Source organism: Clavelina lepadiformis, chromosome 2, assembly GCF_947623445.1.
Source record: "Clavelina lepadiformis chromosome 2, kaClaLepa1.1, whole genome shotgun sequence".
NCBI classification, from domain to species: domain Eukaryota; kingdom Metazoa; phylum Chordata; class Ascidiacea; order Aplousobranchia; family Clavelinidae; genus Clavelina; species Clavelina lepadiformis.
Window position 1 is genome coordinate 13,275,115 of NC_135241.1, and position 22,667 is coordinate 13,297,781.

At 35.1% G+C, this 22,667-nt stretch overlaps 1 protein-coding gene across 1 annotated transcript in view; it reads left to right on the forward strand.

The window, feature by feature from the left end:
• LOC143445123 (cytoplasmic dynein 1 heavy chain 1-like) overlaps positions 1-22,667 on the forward strand; it is a 160,868-nt gene that overhangs the window by 93,802 nt on the left and 44,399 nt on the right. Inside the window, exons 48-61 of the mRNA XM_076944003.1 lie at positions 847-1,033; positions 1,815-1,927; positions 2,169-2,285; positions 2,514-2,675; positions 3,033-3,210; positions 3,340-3,472; positions 4,026-4,277; positions 4,732-4,912; positions 8,012-8,155; positions 8,879-8,979; positions 9,949-10,036; positions 15,105-15,296; positions 18,062-18,291; positions 20,913-21,059. Of these exons, the coding sequence (XP_076800118.1) occupies positions 847-1,033; positions 1,815-1,927; positions 2,169-2,285; positions 2,514-2,675; positions 3,033-3,210; positions 3,340-3,472; positions 4,026-4,277; positions 4,732-4,912; positions 8,012-8,155; positions 8,879-8,979; positions 9,949-10,036; positions 15,105-15,296; positions 18,062-18,291; positions 20,913-21,059 (2,225 nt within the window). The remainder of the gene's footprint in view (positions 1-846; positions 1,034-1,814; positions 1,928-2,168; positions 2,286-2,513; positions 2,676-3,032; positions 3,211-3,339; positions 3,473-4,025; positions 4,278-4,731; positions 4,913-8,011; positions 8,156-8,878; positions 8,980-9,948; positions 10,037-15,104; positions 15,297-18,061; positions 18,292-20,912; positions 21,060-22,667) is intronic.

Here is a 22,667-nt window from a genome sequence, read left to right on the forward strand (position 1 = left end):
GATGATTTAAACACGGCACTTCTTACAAGTGAGCATAGTTACAAAGCAATAGCAAGACACAGTCAAAGTATGTAAACAGCGTAGAGAGATAGCAAGAGCCCGGAGCCAGAGCAACAAATGAGCCAGGTAAAGAAATGAACAGTCTCTATACCACTGTAGCGATTGAGCTCGCTCCCTACTTAGCTTATATCACTAAAGAAATGTATCCAACTCACACCCTGATAGGTGATGAAACTTTATTGGAGCGTCGCAGCATGCCACCTTGAGTAAGATTCAGTATGACAAGCTGGGCCTTGTTGGTGTGTTAACTGGGGATTGATTGAGGTTGAATTGCCATTTAACGAATTCTTTTGACCGAATACAATTTTTTACTGTTACAACTTATTTTTTGTTGCTATATTACAAGAAATCCGTTGGCATTATGCATAAATAAGTATCATTTAGAGATATTAATCGTGTCAATGAAATCCACTTTAATAAAGCTAATTTAAGGAATTCATATTCTTCGGCGATTGTTTGCAAAGACTACTTACTAATATTGCTGCCTATGTTCTATACCCAGTAGCACTACTGTTATAATGCTCTTCAGGCATTAAAGATGCCTGCTCTGTTTAGTGGTTCATAGTAAGTACAATAAAAAAAAATTGAAAAAACCAACCAAAATGTGTAGCCTATGTCGACCAGAGCTTTCACAGAGACTTGGGAACCGGGGCTCGAGTGATGAGGAATCATTTCCGGATTTAAATGTGCAAAGACTTACCTCAGTCTGAGAAGAAAGATAATAATTATCATACCATTCCAGCATACCACGTTAAAACTTGACTTTTTTATTTAAATCCTGTTTAGGATCTGAAGTATGCAACATTAGCTACTGTTTCACGGTGTGGAATGGTGTGGTTTTCTGAGGATGTAGTTACTGTTAATATGCTTGTGAACAATTATCTGGCTAGTTTACGTTCCTTTCCGCTCGATGATGGAGAAGATCGCAAGTCTTTTACATCGGATATATTTCAAACTCAAAAAAAACAAGCAGGTGATTACTGTTTGTTTAAGTTTAAATTAAAGAATTAGCTATTACTATCATCACGTTTTGTAAATAAATTATAAACTCGCATTTATCAGTGGGTTATACATAGCCCATGTGCGTAATGTAGATATATATATGTGGCCAAGTTGGGAAGGTTTCTAGTGAATTTGGTGCATATCTCATTGCTGTAATAAGGAATAAATCCTCACCCTAACTGGAACATAAAGATATAGACACATCAGTCGGTAAAGATGTATCATTGTATCAATAAAAGGTTCTATGGTGACTGGCCAAACCTTGCCAAATCATGGGTGGTAAAGTTTCAAAATGAAACAAGTTGTGAGGTCATCTCTTTAAGGAAAGGCCTAATATACAATCATGTGGATAAAATTTTTAAATGTCTTAAAAAGAGCAAAGAAGTAGGCTATTGTTCAACTTTTTACTCTTGGTATGAAAGTACATCAGATGCAAGAGTCTGAAAGACTTAGGAACAGCATATTGGATGTACCTTAGTTGATATTTGTTAGTGTTATTGTTCGTCCCAAATCATGAGCAGAACTTCAAAATTAGTCTTGTCGTGTGTGTAAATAGCTAATAGCTTGAGATTGGTGCAGTGATGTTAACAAAATGACTTTTTATGGGCCAGTTTTGTTTTTACTGATATTTCCTACCATTTGGCCTAGTTTGGATAATTTAAGAAAACTTAATTGGCCTATTCGACTTCGAATACAGAAACTTTCGCTGTGTATTTATGTAATAAGCTTTACTTGCACATTTTCTGTTTCAGATGATGTTTTATCACCGCGTATACAAGTGCAGCATGACTGTTGTGACGTTCTTTTTCGCTACTTTAAACCTGATGGTATTGTTATGGCAGCACTGGAATTTTCTCGAGAGCTGGTGAAATTTTACTTTGTTTCTTATTGATTAAACTTGCCATAATATTGAAATTCGCTTTGATTTACTAAATTATTATACATGCATAATCCTCTTACTATATATTGTTGAACATGTATGTTACAATTTTAAGATGATTTAGGTTGCTGCAAACTCGATAGCAAGCCATGAGCATTCAACACTTGCTATTAGTTGAATAATGCAGCTTTATCAAACACAGGTTCTAAATATCTAAATTTTCCAGGAACATGTTATGGATTTTACCCATTTAAGAGCATTGACCTCTTTATTTGCTATGCTCACTCAAGGCATATGGAACGTTCAGCATTACAACTCAAATCATCCAGACTTTCCTATGCAGGTAATGATTTTGTGAGATTTAGTCACCAAGCATGATGAAGTTGCAAAACAAGCTTTCGTGTTTGCTCTACAAATCTGTAACGCATAATATAAACTTCACTCTTTGCTGTGATAGTCTCATTGCAACATTCTGTTATTTACTTACCTTATTATTTACTTACGTATTAGTTATTTACTTACTTACTTACTTACTCATTGCAACATTCTGTTATTTACTTACCATTTTAAGACATCAATTTTGGAGAAGTACATGCACAAATATTTATTGTACTCAATCATGTGGTCTTTTGCTGGTGATGGAAAACTTAAAATCCGTGAGGAATTAGGAAGTTTTATCAAACGGGCTTCCAATATTGATTTTCCAGATTATTCAACTATTATTGACTATGAGGTAATATGTTATCTCAGCATTTTGTGATGCTACACTAGTTCTACAAAGTGCAAAACTTCAAATGTAAAAAGGATCATATGAAAAGATTGCAGGGTTTTCTCATATTTTTCTAAAACGTGTTAATCTGTATTGACCAGGTGCGTTTGAAGCACTTGCAAGCAATTTTATAATTTAGTTACAGAAAGTATCATTAGACATGTCACAACAACTACTGAACACAAGGTTGCTTAATGCTGTGTGATAATATATCACTCTTGCTAATATCACATAATAATTACGTTAGAAGTGACAAAAAAAATTGCAGTGTGTAAAATGTATTTGTTCATATTATGCATTATTTGCAATATCACTGTGTAGGTGTCAATGAATGGTGAATGGATGCCTTGGATTAAAAAGGTTCCCCAAATTGAAATAGAAACACATAAAGTGGCTGCTCCTGATGTTGTAGTTCCAACTTTGGATACCGTGCGGCATGAAGCTTTACTTTATACCTGGTTGGCTGCTCACAAACCTATGGTACTCTGTGGCCCGCCAGGTATGTCAAGTTGCAAAATACTGAAATGTTTCATGGTCGTATATGTTCACAAATTAACTTTAGTTTTTGTATTCTAAGTACACATTGCGGTAACCAAATTCAATCATCAATCAATTAACTATTTTATAGGGTCTGGTAAGACCATGACATTATTCTCTGCTCTAAGATCATTACCAGACATGGAAGTGGTTGGTTTGAACTTTTCCAGTGCTACAACTCCTGAACTGCTGTTAAAAACATTTGATCACTATTGTGAATATAAGTAAGTGCGGCTATATGTTCAGTCTATTAACAATTGGTGTCAGTACATCTCATAAACTTCCACAAAACCTGTGGCATGATTTGTTATCGCTAGAAATTAACTTTATTATGTTTATTTGGGTCATGGTTACTTTTATTGCTCAATTGTTTTTATGCGGTTGTACTGTTGAATCTATGTTTATCTTGACAAAATTGCTGTAGATATGGTCCCTGGTTTAAAAAATAAAAATGATTTGAACAAGTAATAAATTCCCACCGAAAATCATTTAAGTAGAAATATGGGTGAAAGCCCCTGGAAAACTCTGAAAAAAAATACCCCTGAAAAAATATATACCTTGATCGATTTTGCTCTGGGTAATAAAAGCTTTTGGTATGTAATGAGTAGTGATTTTAAATAAAAATTAAATGTCACACTATGTCGGTACATGAAGTGCCTTGTAGAAATTTTATGTGATGTGATCACTGTAAACAGGAAACTTGTATACTGGTACCAAAACTAAATTGTTGCTTTTTATTAGTTAAGGAATGGTATTATATTTATATTGTAATGAAAGGTGGACGCCAAAAGGAACAGTATTAGCACCAATACAACTAAACAAGTGGCTTGTGCTTTTTTGTGATGAAATAAATCTTCCGGATAATGATCAATATGGAACTCAACGGGTTATTTCTTTTATTCGTCAAATTGTTGAGCATGGTGGTTTTTATCGTGATACTGATCGCACATGGATTAAACTCGAGCGAGTACAGTTTGTTGGTGCTTGCAATCCACCAACTGACCCTGGCAGAAAGCCGCTAAATCATAGGTGAGATGGATTTTATAAAATATTCTTTGTACAATATCGGAATAGTGTTTCGTGTTATTTTGACTTAGTTTGACATGAACTTAAAAATTACCAATCAGTACTATAACCATTATAGTCTTCTGGTTGACTTTGTTTGAATTCTGGTTCTTGGTTGAACAGTAAATGCTAAGAAGAAGAAAAATTTTTTTGCCATAGTAAACAGTTGCCAAATCACTATAGTTTGTAGGAACGAAAGTGTGATTGATTGTGGCAGTGCAACCAAGATTATGTATTACTGTAAAGTAAAACAGTTCTCAAAACAATAAATATTTGAATGTATGATAGCAGCAAACCCACACATGCATCAGTTACTTGTTACCTTAAAATAAAGTGTTTACTCATCACAAAATGACATACCATTACCTTGGCATTGTTATAGTTGCGTGATGATTGATATTTTCCATCTCACTCCTAGGTTTTTGCGTCATGTGCCTGTCGTATATGTTGATCACCCTGGTGCAGCTTCACTCAAGCAGATTTATGGAACTTTCAACAGGGCAATGCTTAGAATGGTTCCTTGCTTAAGACCTTACGCTGACCCCCTTACTAATGCCATGGTTGAGTTTTATGTTCTTTCACAAGAAAAATTTACTCAGGTAACATGCTTGTTGTGGCAAAGTTAATAGTTTAATCACCTTAATGTCCACTATACTAAATCAACATAGCAGTATTTCAATTTTAAACTTTTGCAGTTCATTTTCTTCTGAACTCACTGAGATTACCCATGAACGCAAACTCAATGAGCGCAGAAGCTCACTGTTTTTTGAGAATGTTTGATGTTAAAATTATAATAATAAAATTAAAATTATAATAAAATTATAGGATTGCAGCATTTGATTGACTTTTTATGTATTGCTGTTTTACTCGTGTTGTTCAGAAACAACAGTTAATTTAGATTCGGTTACAACAGATTCGGTTACTTGCGATGTGAAGCATACAAGGTCATGCGGCAATGCAGGAAAACAATAAGATATGTGTATATAGAGATTAATAAGTTGTGTGTATTCTTAAGTTTTTTGTAAAATTTGTTATTTTGTTTGATGGATTAGTTTTTTGCATGGCGCAATGTATGTTATTTTGTCTAATTTCGTAATTAGGTTTACCAAAAATAACAAGACATTTGTCTTGAAAAGAAAATATTGTTTGGATTTTCATTTAAACCTTAAACTTTTATTTTGAGAGTGTAGCTTTATGCCAACTATTTAGGTTTTGTCATTTTTTCTCATGTGGTTAACTATTTCAAGACTGGGTTCAATGTTATACTTAAGCAAACCACATAACAGTTGTTAACGTTATACTATGCTAAGTAGTGTTTGAATTTTGGGAGTTACTACTGTCACTACCGTTACTACTGTAACATCGTATATTTTTAAAGTAATTCTTAGAAGCAAAATAGCTTCGGATAGTTTGCAGAACATTGCCAAAGATTATTTGAATCAGGTAAATATATCAACTGCAAGCAAATTTTATGTACGAGAAAACTTTAGAATATTAATCCAGGTTTATAGTACTGACTGGCGGATATCAGTCATGTTAGCAGCTCTTGTATTAAAAGCTGGCCCATAGTACCAGAGCTGGGCAACAGCTCCTTTAAAAAAATTTATGAAATCTTATGACGAAGGGTTTTGTTTTGGTCACGCCTGCCACAAATGATTAATAGACCAGTAGAGTATCAAGAATCTTATAGAACTGGAGATGCTGACATTCAACAATTTAATATTTTTCACTTGCAGTTGTTTTAAAACACATATCGATTAAGTTATAAAAATACCGTCTATGGTGGTAGGCCACTTCAACCAACGGACGACTATGTTCAGGACAATATAACCCAAAGAATATTCAACCCACAGACGTTGTTTGGGTCGTCCTGGGTTTAATTACACTAAGTTCAATCGATCTGGAAACGTTAAGCAAATTACAACTCCATGATGACAACTCGAACCATTGTTGTTGATGCTTAATAAACAAACAATTGAGTGTTTACATCAAACAATTTATGGCAATCCAAAAACATGAAAATTGTTTCAATCCAAAAAAAGAGAGACAAACGGATAACTCTTGAAAATCAACTGGTTTTGTTTCGATGCCAACAGCATCTCTCCTAAAATGAAGCTGCACGCTCGTGCCCACCTTTGTGTCACCTTGGATCAAGCCAGGGTAAGCCAAATGTGTGTAATGTATCTTGAACTTGACTGCACTACCAAACAAAGTGAATAGGTCATAGACGGTTGACTACGACCTTGGTTGTTGTCTTTTCTGTGGCATCCTTGATTGCACGATGTTCCAAGCAAATGGTTGGTTTAAAATTTCAACTTGTGCCTACTGTTTTGAAATTTGTTCCTGTACCGGTATAACTTGAATTTGCAGAAGAGTTGGCACGAGTGATCCTGCTACGCTTGTCATGCTGGCAAAATCAGAAAATGGCAGACAATTCATGCTGAGTTGACTGGGTTTTCAGGTATTACAAGCGTAACGTATCCGAAGCAGGTTGATATTCATGTGGCCACCCATTTATCGTCTGCAACCACTCCATTAATGTGTCTGACTCCTGGCGTTTTCACCCCAGGGTCACAAATGGCTGAAATCCTGAACTGAAAAGATGCGGTTCAGGAATACATTTAAAACCAATGATACTTTATTCGATATTCAAGACATTGTGTTTTGATCTAAATGCAGAACATTTTAAATGTTGCTCTAGTACGAAAAAAAAACGGGAAAATGCACATACCAAACAATCACTACTTATTGTAGAAATGTCACAACACAGGTGGCAGTGTACGCTACACTTCTTATTACAGTTTTGTAACATATGTGGATATATCTGTGATTTCAGTTCATTAAGTTACAGCGTTAGCAAAACACAAAAATGTTGATGACTAAAGCTTCAGGTTTCAATGAGTTAAAGAAGTACAAGTTCCTTTTAGTTCAGTACTTCGGCAAACCAACCAAACATGTTGCTATGAACTAGGACTTCATTGTGCAAAACTTGTCGTAGTTTTTCGGGAGACATTGTGTGCCAAATCGTCAAATTAGACGAGTGTCATTGATGTAGTGGTTAATGCTTAGTATCTAGTTTTGTCGCAAGGATTGTTTCAATGTCGATTGCTGTTTAGTTGCAGAATCCTCGTTTCATTGTTGTGCACTGTACAGTGCTTTCAGTTGTCGCCGGAATCACTGATATCTTGAAAAGTTTCATCATTACCATAAAAAGCTTCAACAAACGTGTAGTTGTGCACAGTTTAATGCATTACAATAAATATTTGTTCATTGCAATTATTTCATTTATGATCAACATGTATACCTAGGTGTATAGCCCCTTGCATTTTTAACCTACGACAAACGTTTTGTGTCACTTAGTCACGTGTGTAATCCTTTCTCTCATTTTTTAGCCCTATCCTTTTTTCAAAAAAAAAGAGTACTTGCACAACAGTATTTATGGTAGTATTGTTGCAACAAGTAGAAACAAGCCGTATTAATTACAATGCAGAAAACACAAAATTTGCCAGTCAGTTCAATAGCATTCGACTAAAGTTTAAAGCAAGGGAAAATGATGTGTGTGAGTATGGGAGAGATGAATCTGGTGTACCAACTAGGACACAATAACATACAAAATAGTAAAAAGAAAATTTTATTTATAAAAGATAATTATATTTAAAGTTTGTCATTATTATTAAGTCTTGCTTTACGTATTACAGGATATGCAGCCGCATTACATATACTCGCCTCGTGAAATGTCAAGATGGGTGCGAGGTATCTGTGAAGCTCTGAGACATTTGGAAAGCCTGGCTGTTGAAGGCTTGGTCAGAATTTGGGCTCATGAGGCCCTTCGCTTGTTTCAGGTTGTTTTTTAATGTTTTTGTGTGCTTTTAATTTAATAAAAGACGTATAAATCAACCAAACATCATTTTTAACTAGCATATAAGATGTTATTGTGCTGTACTTCAAAAGTTTTCTACTTGCAAAATTTTCTTCTAAATAAGTTAAAATGTTTAGCCTCCTTGTTGCAACTGTTTGACCACAACACAGTCAAACGCAATTTCATTAGTTTATCACTTATTCACTTAGTTTGATTAATTATTGTACCACAGACCCGCAATCGGTTAATGGTGACACTTCGAAGACAAGCAAAACAATTTTTCCACCAGTATTTTGACTAATCTTCTTCAATACAAAAAAAATTACTTTATTACCTAACAGTAACAGTACTTGACTTTTTATTAATACTGTTGATTTTGGCCCTGCCACCATGAAACTTCATAACTATGGTTTTGTTGACATTCTCTTTTACTCAAGAAATCGAATTTGTTGAAAAAACTTGCTTTAGTCATAAATTAATTCTGCAATTTGTACAATGTTATTTTTCATGGGAAATTGATGAGTAGGATTGAGTGCAAAATGAATGTTGTACTGTATGTGTGCATATTGTGCTGCTAAATGTCTTTTAATTTAATGTACGGAAATATATTGGAAACATAATTTGCTTTATCCACAATTATTTGTTATGGTAGAGGATTGATCTGTTTTTCAATGTGAATAGTATATGACGCCGATATGCATTTTAGGATCGTCTTGTGTACGAAGAAGAACGTATCTGGACTGAAACTCAGATTAATCGGGTTGCCGTTAAGCACTTTCCAAATGTATCAAAAGATGCATTAAAAAGGTATTTAAGTCAAAAAATAACAAATTTATTTTAGTGTTTGTTATATTACAAGTGGCACAATTTTTTATGAGATCATTTTTGACCTTCTTGAAATAGGATTTGAAATTTTCAAATGTTTGGGGGAAATAGAAATAGAAAAAAGATATTTTGTATTGATAAAATTAATATCACACGTTTCTTGTAGATGTCCCTACATCTTTAAAAAAAAGTAGCGTATCCACTAAGCAACGTACACGGTGAGTTAGTTGCAATACAAAAAGGCATTGTGACCTAATAACCTAAGTAGTTGGTAGTTTTGAAGAAACGAAGCAATAAGTAAGTTTCTGCTTTTTGATACAATCACACCAAAAAAAACGGAAATCATTTTTTATTAAAAAGCTCTCAATTGTGGTTTGCGTGTCCTGTCCTATCAATTATCAAATGAAACTTCCTGTGCTATATAGCCACACCAAAAGAACATTTTTCATATGGTTTTATATTGTTGTTTAATTCATTTACGTCATATTGTCTTCACTACTGCATCATAAACTGAAACGCCGCGATTTACCCAGTTTTCCGGTGACGCTTTTGTGCGCTGGCAAGGATAATAATGTGAACAATCTTACCTCGGTATGGTAATAATGTGTCTTAATGGACCTGCTTAGTCTGGATAAGAATCTCTTGAATCTCCCCCCCCCCTTGACGGTACTTAAAGGATCCGCGCCCTACCTCATTGCAAAATAAAAAAGCATTAAAGAAAACAACAATTTATTTTCAATTAACTTTCATTAATGTGACGGATGTAGTTGTGTTTGGGAAATCAAACGTTTAATTCGAGGCTTTGTAGGAGATAATGCACATCTTTAATGAAGAATGTAGAAGATAATGCACATTTGTCATCTCTCGCTGTTTCATATATGAGTGCAATTTTATGTTTACCAATAATGCTCATTTAAAAATGTAATTCAGATTTCTTTGTTTGTCAAATAGGCCAATTCTGTACAGCAAGTGGCTTAGCAAAAACTATGTACCGGTTGCTCAAGAAGAATTAAGAGATTTTGTCAAAGCCAGACTTAAGGTATGTTTTGTATACTGGATTGGTTATTAATGAAATGAACATGAACATATTTCATGCTTTCGTTTTTAAACTTAATTGGTTGTTTGTACTAAAATTGTGGTTTTTTTAGGTTTCAATTTATTGTCAAAGAACAATAACTATTTAGAATTATTATCCTGGATTCTCCAGGAATTGTTCTATTTGTCAACAACAGTTAAAGTTTTACCCTGTTTTATGCTTTGAAACCTGGACATTAGTTAATTACTAGTCAAATGCTCGCATCCAGAAATTGCAACTTTTTGTATATCATTGTGTTTGCAAACTGGCTTGTAAAGAAATGTTTTATAAAGTTATTAATGAAGATTACTCACTTATTTATTCTGTTATTTTGTTTTCCTTTCTTTTTGCCATAATTGTGGTGGACGAAAAATTGAGCTGACGCTGATGACCAGAAAACTGTTAAAAACGATGTTTAAACACTGCAACAAAGGCAGCGAATGTTTCGGTGCCTTGATGGTAAAAACGTGAGTTATGGCAATATAAGTCAAAGAAAGTCAAGTTTATAGACTTACCAGGACCACCCAACCCAGATACAAATAAGTATACAATTTAGAAATATTAAATTATAACCAAAGTTATGCAAGAATATAGGCAGAATTTTATATGTTTACCACAGTCAGGTTACCTGAGGTTGGGTCAACGTAACGAACGATATTTGTCCAACACAGGTCAGTTGTGTTCTGTTTAGTAAGCTGATCCGCTTGATTAAAGTTGAAAAACTAGGAAAACCTGAACAAAACGTCGCTCAGTTGGATTTTGAAACAATTGTTCTTGATTTCCAGTATAAATTTTCAAAAATTCTACCTGAACGAGACTGGAAGATAGACAGAACGTTTCATGAATTTTCAGATCTTTTAATTTTTTCTCTTCGAATGTCAGTATAGTCCAACTCACACCTTTTCTCTTTACTTTAACACTAGAACGGCCGAGGTGTCGAAATCGACACTTTTTGAATTTTGATCTACTTTTTTTTTAGCAAATGAAGTTGCAACGGTATAAAATTTTCAGTAGCTTCCTAACTTTCTTAAAAGAGTATGGATATGTAACATTTACCGAAATCTGACTTTCGATTAATTTTTTACAACCTGTTATACCTTTAACGGCCGAGGTGTCGAAATCGACACCAATATGATTTTATAGGTACATAAAACTACAACATATTTTTACTTCGCACGTTTGCACTTGCAACTATCATATACGTGAGATTACCCTGGTTTGTATCTTTTCAATTGATTGTTTGTCTCATTTAGATACAAGTTTTATGTTGATATTATGAAGTCATACAGGTACTTTGTCCGTATAGATTTGCAAAATTCATGATTGCTTTGTATTGCAGTGAAGACTAACTGTGAAATTCACACGGCAGTTTTTTTGCAACGTATGGATTGTATGTTACAGCAGTAAGACTAAGAGCTAAGCTAAGCTAAGACTAAGCCGAAGAAATATGAAAATTGTAGGAACGGTTCGACCTAACAACAAAGAGCTTCCAAAAGAGATAACCAGATTAGAGGAAGAAAAGTTTTCTAGCAAGTTCTTCTACAATTTACCGAAAAACTGTATGCTTGTGAATTACCAGTGCAAACAAAAGAAAAATGTTAACTTTTTATCGACAATGCACAGCAGCCCAAGCACTGATGCAACAGAAAAAATAAACCTACTGTTATACAATTCTACAACCAAAACAAGGTAGGCGTGGACGTTTTCGACCAAATGGTAAGAAAATACACAACCCATGCAGCAAGTAGACGATGGCCTTTGGCTGTTTGAACAAACCTACTGGACATAACAGCACTAAACTCCTGGATTCTGTACAGAAAAAGTTCCGTTAGCATCATCAGCCGACGAAGCTTCATACTCCAGCTTATTGAGGGCTTGAGGGATGCTTACGTGGTGAAGCGGAAGCAAGTGGTCCAGAGAGAAGTTAATCCAGCACAGAAAAGACCATTTGGAAAGCGAAGGAAATGTGCGGGAGAAGGTTGCAAAAATAATAAAGTTACAGTTTGCAATCACTGCAGCAATCTGCCAACTTGCGGAGTGCGTGGTAACGGCGACTGGAAGCATACAGAATGCAAAAACTGCACGACGTAAATTGATAAACATGGGTCCTGCTGTAAACTCAAAAGACTTATCATATTGTGTGTAGGAATCATATCACCGTTATCTACAATAGTTAACGTTTTGTTAAGATACCTACCATCAGAATAGCGTTTGTTTTTTTTTTCAAATCATAAATGTAGTTTTTTTTCGTTCCTTACAATTCTGTGCAACGTCATAAAAGATCGACTTGCTGTAGCTATGTTAGTTTTTGTTTCAACTGAACAAGCAAAACACATACTAAACCACCTTTATCTACAATAGTTAACGCTTTGTTAAGATACCTACTATCGGAATAGCGTTTGTTTTTTTTTTTTTCAAATCATAAATGTAGTTTTTTTTCGTTCCTTACAATTCTGTGCAACGTCATAAAAGATCGAATTGCTGTAGCTATATTAATTTTTGTTTCAATTGAACAAGCAAAACACATCGTAAATTCATTACGAAAGTATTTAGTTTTGAGTTTTTCACTAACTTTAATCAAAAAGTACAGTTTTTAGGATGGTGTCGTTTTCGACACCACCGGCTGTTGGAGGTAAACTTGATTTCTGGCCGTTCTAGTGTTAATTCTCATTTTCTCGAATATGTTTCACCAGATAATTGTTTCTAAACATGTTTAGGTTTTTACTCAAGCATAAGCTGAAATATATTGCTTCATTTTCTTTTCGGGATGCTTGATGCTTTAGGTGCTGACCTTTATCATGTGATTGTTCACTGGGTGTAGTAACATGTTTTTTGTGGTCAGTCTTCAAATTCATCTAGGTGAATTATGTGTTGCGGCAAGCGGAAGAATTTCCGCAAGACGTGCGCAGTGTGCTGCAGGGCTGAATCAGCCATGATACAACAGAGTAAAATTCTGTTTCATAAAAATTATATCAGAACTGCTTTACTTGCGGGAAGTACTTGACTCAAGTACTGTTGAGTATCTTTTTTGTGGTACAAATGTACTCGAGTGAAAAAGTAGAAATGTGATGGTCACCATGGAGAACTGCAAACGTTTACAGAGGAATTAAAAAAAATTTCCATAATTTCTATATTACAATGAAGTACTCAAGTAACTATGGTGAGTACTTGATACTTGTCAACTGGCCTAGTACTTGTTCTCATACCCTAGAGCTGGGCACAACTGCGTTTGGGCTCATTTGTTTAGAACGATCTCGTAAACAACGCCCTTTTTAACTGAGGAACGAAACCACAAGCATACTCCTTTTTTGTTGCCCTTAGTTTTTTTAATCTGTTATCATAATTTGCATCACAGTACGATTATTTTTATTACTTTACCAATATTCTTTGAAAGTGAAGAATATAGGCCCTTTCCAAGTTACTGTCTGGGTGGAAAAATTTTTTCGATTGCCAACAACAATTTCACTTAGGTAATTGGCATATGAATTTTTTACATGATAAAGAAAAAATATGTTTCCTAGTTTTTGTTTTATAGAGGTTTGAATCGTACGCGTGTCTAGACAATATATGTTATGTTTTTCGTTGATGAGCGAGAGCATGAGCAACGGTCTTTTTAAAATAGCAGCTTCCCACCTCTCATTTTTTAATGTTTTAATAAACTAAGTACCTGTACGCAAAATGTAAAAATTATAGTTTTATACAACTCCAAAAATTACAGCAATAAAACTTAAAAAAATGTTTTTCATATATATTTAACATTACTCCAAGATCTGTTTTAAAGAGTGGTTTGTTGCAAAACAAGGTGATTGATAACGTGGAACACAACACATTTTGCAGTAAAACTTCGAATGTTTGGAGTAGTATTTGTGAAAGAATATTTGCCTTTTGAGTGAGGCATTTTTTTTTTTTTTTGAAGAAACAGTTAACTCTAAAAGAGTTAGCCAATAGATGGTGCTATTAAGACCTATCCGAAGTGGTAACATCCAAAAATGTTAACAATAGCATATTACTGCTGATAGCAAGCACTTACTATAAACAATTCTTGAATTTGCAAAGTACTGAGCAGAGTCAGCACTCAAGCTATCAAGCACACAGATATAATTGTGCACCTATTTGGAGAAACAGCTTACTGTTCAGCGTGCAAAAATTTTCTTGCAAAAATTTTTTTTTTTGTCCGTAAAGCCACATCCTACAGCATGCACAGATTTTGGACAGAAATCTGTATAAAGTCATTAGGCACCAGAATTACAAATACTGTAATTATAATGAACAGTTTTTGGATCTCTCGCATAGTTGATGCTAACAAATGTTTGAAATCTGACCTCGATCTAAAACTTCCAGTAAAATGAAATATCTTGCTAGAATTACATACTCGAAAGAACAGTACTATAAATAAGTATCTTAGAAATACTTTTTGGACATCAAAATTTATAACACACCTTTCTGATGATAATTGCTCAACAAATTCAACCACTTGTTTCCAATTAAATAAATAGCTTTTAAACCAATCAAATGCTGGTCCTCGTTTACTGCACAGTTGTTAGCAAATGCCTTGTTAGTTCTAAGAATATTTCTGGAACTACATTGTTGTTTTTGTGCAGTTCTCAATGATTTTTCTTACAAGTAAAGTAGCTGTTATGTATCATTTTTGATGTTAATAATGTGCTAACATCCTAACAATTTTGTATTGTATACCATCTCACTGTCCTGCCATTTGTGATTGATGTATTGGCGCACAATTTAGTTAATATCATCGCTTCACTACTTTCATGTCTATTTGTCGGTGTATGTTTAATATGTTATGAAATTAATTAAAGGCATTTAATAGAAACAGCTAATGTTACGTTGAACTGTTTTAGGTGTAATTTATTGATTCTTCATTGATGTATCTGTTTTACTTTTCTTTTTTATTGCAAATCTCCATGTGGTTGTAATATTTACAAGTGGTTTCAATTAATTAATTTTTTGTGAATCTATAGTTTAGAAAACAATCTTAAAGGTTGTAAATAATGTGTTCATTTTATACAAATAGGTGTTCTATGAGGAAGAGCTAGATGTACCACTTGTCCTTTTTAATGAAGTTTTGGACAATGCCTTGCGCATTGATCGGATCTTCCGGCAACCTCAAGGGCATCTTTTACTTATTGGTGTGTCAGGATCTGGAAAAACAACTCTGTCTCGATTCGTTGCTTGGATGAATGGATTGACTGTTTTTCAAGTTAAGGTACAATGATTTTAATATGTAGTGATATTTCCATATAAAGTATGATGAACAACTCCCCTTTGGACTAATGCCTTACGGTGCATGTGAGCTTAAGTGCCTCGAATGAACTTTCTAGTTATACTGTAGGAAACTTTGTTTCAAACCCATACTAAATGAAGTTGAAAGTAAGAAGTCAGACTAAAACTGATTCAAAATATGAAAACGCATGAAACTGTCATTCATACCACATCAATCGGGTTAACAAGGAATGTGTTAGAGTTTTAGGGAGAGGACTTGTTTGAAAAGTAAGTGACATTGTCCCCCACCAGCCGCCTGGAAACGGAAACCCATCAACTTGCTGTCTAAGCGTTTAGGGAGGCGACTCAGGGCTTTACAGAGTACTTGTTTCCTTGGAGATTTGCTCAAAAGTTTGTCGAAGGCTAACAGTTCAAAACTGGAATGTTCTTTCTCCGAGTCAGTTAAAGTAGCTAGAAACTAGTTAAAGAAGCCAATCGGTACCGTGTAAGTATTGTAGGGATTTGTTTAACAAAGCGACGTGACACTGCAACTCTTCGGTTTGCTGATGCGTGGAAACTTTTCTACTCTGGCTTAAATCCAACAGTTTCTGCCCATGAGATATTCACAGGTTCCCAGCTAGCAGATGTGGGTGAATGGATTCATTTAGATTTTAGACGATTGATTGTGCATGTGTAATCTAAAGTTAGAGGGACAAAGCCTGTTTAAGATACAGGTAATGCCCCAAATTCAACGCCACTACATCTTGAGTGTGTTGATGAAGTGTAGGCTGTCCTGTAGAGCAGGGATCCGCAAACAGTGGGTTGCGACCCAAATTTGGGTTTCTTCTTCCAGTCTGGATCCCGAAATATTTCAAACTTGCCATAAATATAAGCATCACATCTGTGTAATAATGAACTTCATCTTTTTTAAACCTCTAATTAGATTATTGCATTTTGACTAGGGATGTGCCGTAAGGAAGGTTATTCGGGTTCATGCGAACCCGAATATCAGGAAGGTCGTCACGAACGAGTCCCGAATCTATTCGTATTAGAACAAACAATAAAATTTCACCCAAAAGTTGTCAAGTCTTGCTTGTAAAATGACGTAATCGATAAACAAGTCGCTTTCTTTCGAAATATAGTGCTTAAAAAACGATTGAAAAAGCAAATTCGTTAGAAAAACGACCTTCATTGTAAGTACTGCTGATTCTAGTTTAGCTTTGTCGGGAAACTAGATTATCATTTTTAACAAAAGTCAGTAAATTTGTGAGTAATATTGTATTCGGGTTCGCCATTGTTGGTATTCATGTTCGCCGGAATCTTTCATAAAGGCGATATTCGGCGAATCTATTCAGGTTTGGGTTTGTATCGGCCCATCCCTAATTTTGACTTTGTTACTACGTAACAATGCAATAATAGTCGAGCACACATGTGCAACCAGTTATGCTTTTTTTGTTACAATTATATGCTCACAAAATGCTTGGGTCGCGGGAATTTAGAACTATTGGTTGCGCCAAAAAGGATTTGCTGACCCCTGTTGTAGAGGGTTGCAACCAACGAATCCACGCTTCTATGGGGAGACTTCAATGTACAATTGCATATGTTGGAACTGATGAGCGTACATCGAATGGTGTGATTTGAAAGCATGGTGGTGCAGACCTTAACAAGAATGAAAGGTGTACTTTACAGCTATGTTGGAACAGCAGTATTAGCATTATTAACACCTTTCTCCAACACAGAAATGTTCACTAGTACCCCTGGTACATGGATAGTGCTCAACAGCTGTTGTTACTAGATTTTTTTTTCGTTTCAGCCTACTTTTTTCATTTGTTGTGACTGATCGAGTTTAAATCTACTATCCTAGCATCTGCTACCGGTTATCTATGCAGGTGAGCTTTTTCAGGGCAGATAACAATAAGAGAATTTGTAATCTGCCCTGATGAAGCTCCACTCGCATAGGTTTACGAAATATTGGTTCATAAAAAATTACTTCACCAGCTGAGCACCTTTTGTTATTGAAATTATGCCAGGTAGCAAACATAGTATTAAAATCTTTGTTGTTGAAATTTTGAACCTGTACATTGTGTCTTAGATAAGAGAATAAAAAAACCGAACAGAAAAGTATTGATTATTTAGGTGGTAGAAGTGAAGCCTTTTTTTGTCATTCACATGCAGCTGCTTAGATAGTATTGATGTTTAACTATTTGGCATGGTGATGCATAATTAAGACACAGCAAACCACAAGAATCAAACTAATAAAAATCGGTATTGCTTTTACATTGCTAAGTGATTTCCATGCCATAAGTGATTCCAGTTTTGTCAATGCAAAATGCTTCTAATGAAACTTGCTTGCTTGGTTGGAACCATCTCTCAACACCAATTATAGCAGTTTTTATACAGGCTATGCTTAATCGTCCTGATTATTTCAGCTTGACTGTATTAAGCTTTGAGTAGGACATGTCATTGTCTTTATTTTGTCGTGTTCTGGTATTTTGCATTAAAACAAAAATCAGGTGCACTACATGTTTGAAACCAAAGGATGTAAAAGATACCACCTGCTACATAGAATACTCCTAAATTAGCAGCTGCAGACACAAAGGGTGAGGTCAACTCATCCGAAAACCCTTTTCCCCATGGCATTACCAGTGGTTGCAAATTATTTCGTTTACACACCGTGTCAGGCATGTACGACACGTTTATAAAACTTTTAAAAGAAACATTTTTACTTACATTTCGTGTCAGATTTTTTACGTTTGCATTTTTTGAAAGGTTCATCGCAAATATACAGCAACTGACTTTGATGAAGATTTACGTACTGTGCTCAGAAGATCAGGTTGCAAAGGTGAAAAAATTGTTTTCATCATGGATGAGTCCAATGTCCTTGATTCATCTTTTCTTGAAAGAATGAACACACTTTTAGCAAATGGTGAAGTTCCAGGCTTGTTTGAAGGAGACGATTATGCAGCTTTAATGACGCAGTGCAAAGAAGGTGCCCAAAGGTAAGAATTTCCTATTGTTGCTAGCAAATATATTGATACGCAAGTTTGTTTAGGCCGTTAAAATGAATCTGATATCAAATAAATAACTTGCACTTTGTAGTTTTTGTTTAATTTGGCAAGTTGTACCATGTGTTCAAAGTATATTTCTGTATAAAATGTTCATGAAATATGTATTAGCGTATATACTCGAGTATAGATCGAGATTTTCGCAACTGATTTTCACCTCAAAAAGCAGAGGTCGACCTACACACAGGACAAGCCAGAGCAAAACCTCAAAGTCCAGCTGACAGTACGGTGACTGAGGCATACAAAGTACGGAAAGCTCTCTGATAAAAGAAAAAGTTTAATCACAAAAATGCCAAAAAGTAAACGCAACCAACAATACGTAATAAAGCCATAAGATTTATTGTGGTAATCAGTTTTAAAATCCATCAAACTCTTCTTCACTATTAACGCTGTCATCATATTGCTATCGCTGTTATCGTTGTTTTTTTTTGACGTGTTAAACTCCCGGGCAGCGTCAGAATTGTTAGTTTTTTCGGCAAATTCAGCAATGCTAAACTTTGCCATGAATTTATTGCGCTTACTGGCCATTTCTTACGAATAACTTTACAACAACTAGCACGCTTGCACGAGACGAATATAACTTGCCTCACACAAGTTATTTGTAGGCTTGTCTCAAAGAAGTGCTGTTGAAGTTTACAGTTATGCAATTGCTACACAAGTAGTGACAAGCTAGGCTAAGGAAAAGCTAGTTGACTTATACAAGAGAGAATAAAAATATCTCCGATTTTCAGCGAAAAAGTAGGGCTTGACCTATACTCGAGTATATATGGTAGTTCACTCAACTTTAATTGTTAATGTTGATTTCAGCACTACATTCTATATAGCAAAAAGGCCTAGTTTTTTTAGGTGTGGGATCAGTGCATTTTGCCCAATGTAGTAGCACTCCACTATGATAGCATTCCAATAATGGCATGACGGCATAACCTTGGTCCCGACATTTTTCGTGCAATTCACATGTGATGGATGCATATTGCATATAATGAATAAATGCATAAAACTAGTGAAAGGTCTGGTCCAAATTGTTTTCTACTCTTTCATTTTTGCTCTTGCATTATAATGGATCCGTTATTGCATACAAGAAATACGTTTTTTAGTCCATTATTATAACGCAAAGTACATGAATTATTATGGATCCATTTTTCATGAAAAAATGATAGTAGATCCCCTCCACCAACCTGAACTGACTAAACTTTGACATTAGAAGTCAAGTGTAGACCTAGGCAAAACTAGGCAGTACCACTAACCACTAATCACAAACAGCAAGTTACTACGCTTCAAGCTGGGCATCCCAAATAAATCAATATTGCCCCCTCTTCATGACCTTCCGAACATGTCTGTATGGACCAACTGACGATTGTTTATTAGGCATGCAAATGGTAAACAGAGGGCAGAGCACCAGGACATGATTATCCTATTTTCTTTCTTTCAGAAATAGAGATGAAAGCAGAGTAATTACTGATCTATTATACACTGTTTTTTGCAGCAAACAGCATCTCATGTGCTAGATATTTGTAATCCACTAACGCAAGTGTTTACATGTCACTAACATTTATATAATTTCCTAGCAGACTTTCAGTTTTGGCTAGTGTGTAAACTGCTAACTTTTTAAAAAGTGTAACTCTTAAAGATTTTGCTATCTGCCAATTTGTGATGTCATTCAAGAAAACATATTGCTTCGCATTCATTTGCAAAACATTTGAATTAATATCACAAACTGTTGCCTGATCATACAAAAGCAATCCCTCTCTCAAATTCTACTTTGTATCACATCGGGTGGTATTAAAGTGCAGTTACGATACTAGCGGTCAATTTTTTTGGAAGTCACCCTAAAAAGACAATTTAAAGTATTTGCTTGGTAAAATATGAATAATTTTAAGGGATAACTATAACTTTATAACTTTTTCCCCCTTGAAAAACATGGTTTCTCTCTCGCACACGGTTTTGCAATCATGGTCCTGATCTAAAAGGAATCCTTCCTAACTTTTAATATGTTTTTTCAGGTGTTTATCTTATTGCCTCTTTGTCTTGGGCATCATACCACAACACATGAGCCTTGGTTAAGGCTGTACCTGTGCGGTGTTATATCAACGGTTTCCAACTTTTTGGCCTTTGCAGACCACTAAATTTTTTTACTTTATGCTATGTAACACTCGAACCGTTACCACCACTATTTTAAAAAGTATTACAAACACAAAGTGTACGCCAGTGGTTCCCAAGTAGGTGTCAAGACCCAAACAAGGGTCATGAATGGTAAAAAGTGGGTCAATACAAACTAGTGACATAAATTCAAGTATTATGCATTCTGAGTATTTTTGTGAAGGTTTGGTAGTGAAAATAGTGAAAGGGGTATTCCTGCTTTTCTGAAATAAACTTTCCTGGTGAAATTACCGCACTTGTCGTTTTTGTTGTGATTTCTCACTAAGCATTTTTAATTTTAATTAAATTTGCTGACTCATTATGCAATGCTGTGTTTTTATTTTAATTTTTTATTAATTATTTCAATGACTGTAAAACTTCTACTATAGCTAGTATGTAATGGTTCTACCTGTTTACAGAGAAGGATTAATGCTTGACAGTCAAGAAGAACTTTATCGCTGGTTTTCTGGTGAAGTAATGAGAAACTTGCATGTAGTTTTTACTATGAATCCTTCTCAGGAGGGCTTGCAAGATCGAGCAGCAACATCCCCAGCACTTTTTAACAGGTTTGTTTTAAATATGCATTTTCATAATAATGATGTTGTACCAGTCAATGGCAACATCAATCTGAATAGGTACAGAGCAAACTTAGAATAGGTCAATAGATACCTGATAGAACAGAACGTTTTTAAGTCCATATACAAACTACATTAAAGTAGTTGAGCAAGAATGGTTGTATACTGTAGCTATAATGTTAAAGAAATAGCTTTGATATGTAAAAGGCGGCAGATCTGGATGGTACAACAGTTTAATCAAGTATCAAGAAAGAAACACCCAGCTTTGATAATTTTTTGTATAGTATTACCCAAACTTAGGACTGTCCACCAAGTCCACTGAACAGGATAAAGTGTGGTTAATGCCTTACCTTAGGGCATTACAGTGGTATTACACCATTGGTTTTGAATTTGCCATCTATAAAGTCGTAGTACACTCCAGTTTTGTTGTTGTAGTTGGTAGAATTTTATTTCACCTCTTCTTGGGAAATTCCATTTTAAATTACCTTATTTCTGCTTCCCGTCCTTTTGCTTTGCTGCATTCTGCTCATCATTACGGCTGAGCTCAGCCAAAGCTAGGCTTACTCTGTTCCCTGGCTTATTTTTCCGACGATGCTCAGTTTTCTGTTTCTGTGCCTTATTACATGCTGTGACCTAGATTACGTTCTCGGCGACGGTCGGTTTTGTGTTCCTATTCCTTTCACTTGGGTTATGCTGTGCACTGGCTTATGGTCCTGGGGATGGTCCGTTTTGTGTTTCTGTTCCTGTGCATTCTCCACAGCTTACGTTCTCAGCAACTGTCAGCCCTTGCTTTTAGCTTCCTTTCCTGATATATATTCTCCAGATGGTAGTTCCGTGTTCAAGTTCTTACTTCGTGATAAAAGATGAAGGTTAAAACAAAATTTCGTTATTAATTATTAATTATCAATTGTATTTGGTAAATCAATTCGAATTTTATTTCACCTGGTTTTGGGAAATTCACTTTAAAATTACCTTATTTCTGCTCCCCCACCCTTCTTTGCTCAACTCACATGTTTTTCGTTCCGTTATGTATAATATTTATAAACCTCGCACTGTTGCTTTGCTTCACTTTGTTCATCATTTCAGCTGGGTGCAGCCAAAGCTTAATACCACTTTATGTCATAGGCTGAATGGAAATAAAGTCATTTTATAAAAGTTGCATTTCTCCTAGGGGTGTGTAAACCTGCAAGCTGAATAAAATGTATTACAGAAAGACTGAGCGTGCCCCAACCCACACTCAAGAGTCAACTTGATCGTAACATAGTGTTTATCTGAAAACAGTCACTTACGTCTTTGTTCACGGAAGTTTAAAACAAGATTTTGTCTATGCCATATTTACTTTCACTATAAAGGCGACGTAAGGGTTTCAAAAAAAAAGGTCAATTTCTTGGTTTATTCAATTATGTAGTAAAATTAATGAAAATGCAATTACTCGGAAATCGCTCTATGGAGATCCTTGAAATTTTGCATGTAAACTAGTCTTGCCTGATACTATGTCATACTGAAATATGGCCAAACTCACATATTACCGTATCCCGTTACATACAAGTGAAGTCAAAAGTGGATTTTCACATTTCCTCACTTTTTCATGCCAGTTTC